General features: G+C 34.7%; 2 protein-coding genes across 2 annotated transcripts; one reads left to right on the forward strand and one right to left on the reverse strand.

The window, feature by feature from the left end:
- Positions 1 to 682: 682 nt before the first annotated feature.
- Positions 683 to 4,723, forward strand: KAT1 (KAT1 potassium channel). The gene is made up of 11 exons (XM_078964277.1): positions 683 to 1,005; positions 1,074 to 1,289; positions 1,568 to 1,723; positions 1,908 to 1,965; positions 2,060 to 2,377; positions 2,535 to 2,774; positions 2,855 to 2,953; positions 3,062 to 3,094; positions 3,197 to 3,382; positions 3,478 to 4,132; positions 4,246 to 4,723. Exons 1-11 carry the CDS (start codon positions 833 to 835, stop codon positions 4,389 to 4,391), a joined length of 2,280 nt encoding a protein of 759 aa, XP_078820403.1. The 5' UTR covers positions 683 to 832; the 3' UTR covers positions 4,392 to 4,723.
- On the reverse strand, positions 4,428 to 7,907 carry MNS3 (alpha-mannosidase 3). Its single transcript, XM_078964279.1, has 6 exons — positions 7,652 to 7,907; positions 6,000 to 6,958; positions 5,663 to 5,915; positions 5,313 to 5,510; positions 5,033 to 5,181; positions 4,428 to 4,922 (listed from the first exon to the last, which is right to left on the reverse strand). The coding sequence occupies exons 1-6, from the start codon at positions 7,730 to 7,732 to the stop codon at positions 4,658 to 4,660; spliced, it is 1,905 nt and encodes a 634-aa protein (XP_078820405.1). The 5' UTR covers positions 7,733 to 7,907; the 3' UTR covers positions 4,428 to 4,657.
- Positions 7,908 to 8,299: the final 392 nt, after the last annotated feature.

The raw sequence follows: 8,299 nt of genomic DNA on the forward strand, positions 1-8,299 counted from the left end.
CTCATCTACAAGATCATCATTTAGGTCCACACATACATCTTTAAGATCAATTCTTTTGCACTTTTTCACTAGAAACATGTTATACTGTGTTTTACATGCTTAATACTATAATCGGTTTATATGTTGACAAGACAAAAACTCTTCTAAAAATGTGGATCAAGGTGGGACATGGGATTGCTTTCGATCTCTTATCTATGTAAAAGACAGTCCAGTCCAGTCCAGTTCAGTCTGATGTAGTCCAAAAGACATGTAGTGATTGGAGTGGAGGATACAGTGTAAGAGTCGCATATTCTAGGATTGTGGATTTGACTCAAAGTTAAATTAACCTTTAAAAGAGTGAAGAAGGAGAGATTAGAGAGGCATCTTTGGTTTGAAGCCGAGAATGTCACTTCTTCAAGGAAAGATAGAGAGATTCCATTGGCCCATTCCCTTGTTTTAAATCGCAACACTTAAGCCTCTGGTCTGGTCCATTTATAGAATGTGACATGAAATCACCACCCCATTAAATTTCTTATATCCTAATTCCATTCCCCTCCACTCCCAATTCCAATCCTAGGACCATCACCTCAAATGCATCATATCTCACAGCCTAATGTCCACCACTTGAATTAAACCAAAAGCCAAAAAAAAAAAAGAAAAAAAAAAAAAAAAAAAAAAAAAAAAACCCCACGAAAACCTTGTGAGATTTCACCACCCACCAATCCATACTTGATACTTGTACTATATATAAACTCCTTCCTTCACCCATACTTTTTACCATTCACCGCCATGCTACCACCATCACCACCCTCCTCCTCCACCTCCTCCTCCTCCTCCCTTCTCTGACACCAGAATGTCATTTTCCGGCAACACCACCTTCCTACGATGCTTCAAGTTCGACGATTTCCCAACCGGAAAAACCACCGGTTTATACTCCGGCGATATCCTCCCGTCTCTCGGAGCCAATTTTAACCGCTCGGTTTCACTACGGAAATACACAGTCTGCCCTTTCGATAGACGTTACAGGTGATGATGCCGCCATGTTGACTTCGGTCAAACCACCACCTTCTAACCATATTTTTCTTCTTCTTCAGGGCCTGGGAGATGTTTCTGATCATTTTGGTAGTTTACTCGGCTTGGATTTCGCCATTTGACTTTGGGTTTCTTGATGATAAAGAAGGCGCCCTACGGATCTTTGACAACATTGTCAATGGCTTCTTTGCTATTGATATTGTTTTAACCTTCTTTGTGGCGTATCTCGATTCTCAGTCTTATGTTCTTGTTGATGATCACAAGAAAATAGCATTAAGGTCGACAACCAAACATGCCACGATTTTAACAACTTCTTTTTTGTTAGTTAGTTAGTTATAACATCCTACTTTCTTTCTTTCTCATTACATTACAATAGTGTAGTTCGAAAAATCTACCCAATTATATATTGCTATGATTTTGGGTAGATTTTTCGAAACACAATAATGCAGTAATCGAAAGAAATGAAAGTAGAATGGTATACAAAACAAATAAATAAAGTATTATAATGCAAAATTTGCGATGAGAAAATGTTGGCATTGTGAATTGTGATATATAGGTACCTTTCAACATGGTTTATTTTCGATGTTAGCTCAACTGTGCCATTTCGATCTCTTAGCCTCCTTTGCACAGATCGTAAAAGTGAAATTGGGTTCCAAGTACTCAGCATGCTTAGATTATGGCGTCTTAGAAGAGTTAGCTCCCTTTTCGCAAGGTAATGTGTTTTTTCTTGTTTTGTTTTTTGTTTTCAATAAGCTATAAATCAATCAAAGGGTGAAAAATTATTAAGTGTTTTTTTCTAAAAAAAACTTCCATACATTTAAAGCATAAAAATCTTCCAAATTTAGGTATACCCAAAAACACACCAAGTGACAAAAAACCTTTATGCTTCAATTCAGGCTCGAGAAGGATATCCGCTTCAACTATTTTTGGATCCGTTGCACAAAGCTAATCTCGGTATGAAACGTGGCATTTTTAATTATAAGAACAAGGGCGAATTAGTCCATTCTGAAAATTATCGTTTGCTTAATTATCTCGACTTGAAAATTAGGTGACTCTGTTCGCAGTTCACTGTGCTGGATGCTTTAACTATTTAATAGCGGATAGATATCCGGACCCACGTAAAACTTGGATCGGTGCGGTTTATCCGGATTTCAAAACAGATAGTATTTGGAACAGGTATGTGACGTCACTGTATTGGTCAATTGTAACTTTGACCACAACTGGTTATGGAGACTTCCATGCTGAGAACGCAAGAGAGATGTTGTTCGATATTTTCTATATGTTGTTCAACTTGGGATTAACAGCTTACCTCATTGGGAACATGACCAATCTTGTCGTTCATTGGACTGGCCACACCAGAGATTTTGTACGTTCTTTTTTCTTTTTTTTTTTTTTTATTAAAATATTATACTTTGAAAAAAAAAAAAAAAAACTATCTGAAAATATATCGAATTATAACAGTAAAAGTTGCTTTTGTATTTGGATGCTACGTTTTTTTAATCCTAAGTTTGCTTGTGGTGTAGAGGGATAAGGTGAGTGCTGCTTCAGAATTTGCAAAACGGAATCATCTTCCACCACAGATAAAAGATCAAATATTATCTCATATATGTTTGGATTATAAAACGGAGGGATTAAAACAGCAAGACACTTTAAACTGTTTGCCAAAAGCAATCCGTGCAAGCATTTCACGCCATCTTTTTTACCCAATCGTGCAAAACGTTCATTTGTTTCGTGGTGTTTCCCATGAGTGCCTTTTCCAGCTGGTAATCTTCTTTTCTTAGTGTAAAATGACAACACGTAATTTCTCAGGGTTAATAATGTAATTTTACAATGTTGTGAAAAGGTTTCTGAAATGGAGGCGGAGTACTTTCCATCAAAGGAAGTTGTGATTCTACAAAACGAGACGCCAACGAATTTGTACATACTGGTTACCGGAGCAGTGGTAAGTCAACTTAATTAATAAATTAATCATCGTCTGATTTATTTTTTTTTAGAAACTGAAAAAAAAAAATGAAATTAAATGGTTTGGTAATTTATTTTCCTGTGGCAGGATATAATTGCACATAATGAAGGCCAAGATCAGGTATAGTATTCCTATTGTACTGATGTTGATGGAACACAATTTTTTGTCCCAACGTGAATGTCCTTATCCATATCATTGAAAAAGACGTAAATACCCTTGTAGGTGGTAGGAAAGGCTGTGTCAGGAGAAATGTTTGGTGAAACGGGAGTTTTATACAATACGCCTCAGCCATTCACATTCCAGACAACTGAGATTTCTCAGATACTACGGATGGAGGGTTCTGCATTACTCAGGATTATTCACACCAATACACAAGATGGATTCATCATCATGAACAATTTCTACATGGTAAGTAATTTACCATTTTAACCCTAGGAAAGGCGACTTTATCAAATATGATCTTCTAAACAATATGTATAAACTGTCTGTTTGTTTATTAACAGAAACTAAAAGGTCTGGAAAGCTTTGGACATGCAAATCAAGCTTTGGTTTCTAGTGAGTGGTCAAAAGTGGAGAATTCTTCAACTGATTTACATAATTACACAAGTGATATAGACTATATAGATTCAGATGATATAAAGAACCAACAACAGATGAACAATTTTATACAAAATAAGAAGGAAATGAATGTGAAAGTCAATTTACCAGCAGAAGAAGGTCAAACGGCTCTTCATGTTGCTGTGAAGAAAGGGCATTTAGAAATGGTGAGACTGCTTCTAGAAGGAGGGGCAAATGTGAACAAGCCGGATTTACGAGGGTGCACACCGAAAACTTTAGCTCAACAGCAAGGAAACAAAAGCATATATAACCTCTTAATAAGTCATGAAAATAGAAGAAACGAACACAAAATAGAATTTGTGGAGCCCGAAACAATAAATACTACAACAAACTTACATACAATAAACCGGGACCCGAGTTGTTCCACCTCATCTTCAGAGCCTACAGCAAGCAGTTCCACTTCCACCAGTCAAAAAGTCAAAAAGTCAATGAGAAGGGTGACTATTCATGCAAAGTTTAAGATGAAAAAAACATCAGGAAATCAGCTTCCAAAGCTCGTAATCTTACCAGATTCGTTAGAAGAATTGTTGATCATTGCAGGTATGTTGTCTATCTATCTATGTGAATTAATATTTAATAATCAAATCATGAAAACTTAAAGTAGAAAGTTTAATAAAAATGATATGATTGATGATGTGTACTTTGACTTGTAGGTCAAAAGTTTGGAGGGTGTAATTTTGTGAAAGTTGTCAACTCGGAGAATGCAGAAGTAGATGATTTGAGTGTAATAAGAGATGGGGATCACTTGTTTCTCCTTTCAAATGATTGTGAATGTAGGGATGATTATAATGTGACTTAGAAGCATAATATTAATGGAAATTAAATGAATTTCAACTTCAATCAAAATCTAAAAACTTGGATAATCTTAACTCATCATCATTGCCTTCAAAAGCAAACCAGTTACAACAAGACATATTCTATCTATTTCTTTTTCTTTTTTTCGCTCACTGAATAACAATTATCAACATGATCATATCCTATTTCCTTCCCTTTGAGTAATTCTTGATGTGTACCCATTTTAACCCTGTTGGTGTTGGTAGTTCAACTCAAATGATATAATATGGATTATTCCTTTTTGGTTGTTGTTGTTGTTATGATAGGAATAGGGTGAGCTTCAGTGTTGAAGACAAATTGGGTCAATGGGATAACATTACTTTCTCCAAATAATAAATATAAATATTTTAGGGTTTCACCCAAGAAAAAAGTCTCCATTTTGTCTCTTCTTCTAGGAGGAAGCATGGTGACATCATCAAGAGAGGTATAGCCACCAGATTCAACCTTTGTGTACTTCTCAAACGCCTCAAAAATTGACCAACCCCATTCACGATATCTAATAATAACATTAAAAGAAATTAATATCATATTAGAAAAAAGAATATATATATATATATATATATATATATATATATATATATATATATAATCAAGATTAGAACATACTTTGAATCTTCTGTGATTCGATATAGAACAAACAATGATTCAACGGTTTCAGGGCGCAAAAGGTTATGTCGATCAGCATGTTTGATCACAATATCATGAAGATACTCGGAACTCTTGTTTCCTCCATCAAGATTTTCCTCAGAGTAACCCTGATTTATCAAAAAAAAACAAGTAACATCTGAATAAAAATAAGTCACCAGTATACATATGGATAATGGACATGGGAAACAATAATGAAAACTTTTTTTAAATATAATAAATATGAAAGAAAAAAACAAACCTCTGAATTGAAATAAGCAATCTCTGGAGCCAAACCAGTAGAAGTGACAGAATACATCTCAAAGCAAGTTTTAGCAAGATCTTCTGCAAGTTTTAAATTTTCTAAGTCTTCAAAAGTGAGCAGATTTTCTTCCATGGCTTTTGCTTTTGTAATGCCTTTAGTGGCTCCAAGTGCAAGAGTCCCAGGCAAGAAGCAGACCTGAAATTTTTAGATTATTATTATTTTTTATATATTTAGTTAAACAACTTTCCAAGATTACATTTTTGCAGCACATTAAAAACGAATAACTAACTTTATTTGAAACAATTCCTATGATAAATGAACAGCATAAGATAATATATAAAACTTACAAGATGATCCATTTTGGGACTAAAACCACCATCAACACCACTAGGCAACTCCCCCACAAAAACAAGCCCATTTGGCTTTGATTTTTTAACAAGAAGATGTTTGACACCTTTCATTGCTTCCTCATACATTTCATGCAAATAACTCCAATTATTTTGTCTCTGTTGAAGCCAAACTTTGATAAGGTATTCATAATAACTGTCTCCTCGTGAACCTAGTCTAATGTTATCTCCAGAAAATTCACCAGAAGAAGGGCTGCAATATAAAATTATAAAAAGAAAAACGTATTAATAAATAATAAGAATAACCCAGTGGAAAAGGAGTAGTAAACATTCATACCTAATGTAGATTGGAACAAGTCCTTCAACTTTAGGGAGAGTTTTCATATGTTCCAACACTTTCATTGATTCAACACTATACTTTGGATCACCAGTAAGAAAACTTAAATAATTAAACTCAAGCTGTAAAGTGGAAGCTTCTGAAGTGCTACTTAATCCATCAGGAGCAGGATGTGCTTTGTGATCTTGCAAAACAACATCACTGAAGGGAATAGCAGTTGGACTTGAAGTGAAGGCAGTTAAAAGAACATCAGCCAAATTCTTAGCATTTTCTAGGTATACAGAAGGTTTAGGTCCATTCTTTGTTGAATTTGGATTCGTTTCACTTAAATGATAAGCACTCAAAAGTCCACCAACAACACGTATGGTTGTTTCAAACAGATTCACTTGACCTTTATTACATATTCTTTCTGGAAGATTCTTCTCAATCCAAGAACCTGCTTCAGAAGCAACATCATCAAGTCTCATGATCATGGCTGTATCTAAAGCATCCACAACAGTAGCCCCTAATCCTCCTAACCCATCAATACCCTTTTGACTTAATGGCATAAGTTCATCATAACCCATTGCATACTTTTTGTATCCAGACCATGCATGAATAAATGCCTTTTTAACACTTTCTTGCTTAGCCACCCATTCAGAATCAAGATTTGATTTTGCAGGGTTGTGTGTGGATTTATTGCTGATATTCATTTCATCTGGAGACAAATGAGGTGGAAGCCTGGGTGGTTTTCTCCAAAATCTTTTGACTCCAATGCCACCACCATCCATGATGGAATTATCTCCTTCTTTAGACCCAATAGCTCTAGCTACACCACTAGTTACAGAATGGATAGGACTTGCATGAGTGATCACAAGATATGTCAAACCAAAGATCATTAATACAGCTAGAAACTTTCCTGTGCTACATGACATACATTCACGCTTCATTTTATTGGTCAGAAATATCTGTGAAATGACCTGCACAGATAAGGGATAAACATTAAACATGAAGTGAAAGTGAATCCATGAGTTGCAAGAATCATAAGGTGATTGGTGATTCAAATCATGCTATTTGATTTGATTTATGATGTAAATGACCCAAAACTCATTTCCAAAATAAAACCCTGATTTTTCATTGCATTGATGAAAGTGAAACGCCCTTGTATCTGCTAATCAAGTGTATTGTACAAATTTCTGCTATTAGGTTCGTATTAATCATTCATGAAAATAGTACAGAGATCCTGGATTTACTCACGAATCCACAATCACAAGGTTGAATTCGTGTTGTATATCTACACATAATACTTAACTGTTCCAGTAAAATTAACGCAAATCCATAATTCAATTTGGATTAATCATTCATGAAAACAGCATACAGATCCTCGATTCTACTCATAAATCCATGATCACTGGCGTGCGTCAATTCACGGAACTTATAGTTTAAACATCAATTTCCCCACCGCATTTAGAACAATATATCAACAGCTCAAATCGTTATTCAGCTAAATTCCAGCAAAGATACGAACGCAATCAAAACAATGACAAAATGCCAATAACATACTCAATTTCGATCAAAATCTAAAATTAAAATTCATTTGGGTCCAAACAAAAGAAACCCCCAGCGAAATAGCAGTAGACAAAGTCATAGATCCAACTTACAAACAAACATACCTGGAACAAGGATCGTCGACGAAACTTGGCGTTATCGTATTGTATGTCTTTGATAGAGTAGGGCAATGTTTTAGACGACATTAACCCGATGTTAAATGGGAATTGAGAAAAGCTAGGGTTTTAGATTCCAGATCTGTGTTACTATAAATATAATTTATGTATTAACGTAGGAGCAGGAGTAGGAGATGGAATCCAGTCTAGAGAGAGACTTGTGAGGACGTTTGGTGTTGAAGTTATGTAAGATCGCAAGTCAACGCAAAGATCAAGCTTCTTATATCCGCAAAACAAATGGAAAAATAGAAGGGTTTTCTTTTAGAACGGTTTGATTAATTGATTGGATTACTAACCAAATACAAATTTAGGTTTTGTTTTTGTATTGATTCATAAAATTAATATCAAAAAATTCTATTAAACTCATATTAGTTAAAGGATTGTGTGTACAAATATTTATGAACTTTCGTATAAAAATAATTGTGCAACTGCTGGAATAACGGTTTATAGGTAAATTAAAATTTAATTTAAAATAAATGATTATAATTAGTATAAGAAACCATTAATTTGTTTGGTGAAATTCGAAGTCAAAGCTAGGAGGTTCGAAGTTGACTTTCCAAAAATGGAAGATAAGGTATGATTTTTTACTTAACATAT

This window comes from Lactuca saligna, chromosome 7 (assembly GCF_052625555.1).
Source record: "Lactuca saligna cultivar CGN05327 chromosome 7, ASM5262555v1, whole genome shotgun sequence".
NCBI lineage: Eukaryota > Viridiplantae > Streptophyta > Magnoliopsida > Asterales > Asteraceae > Lactuca > Lactuca saligna.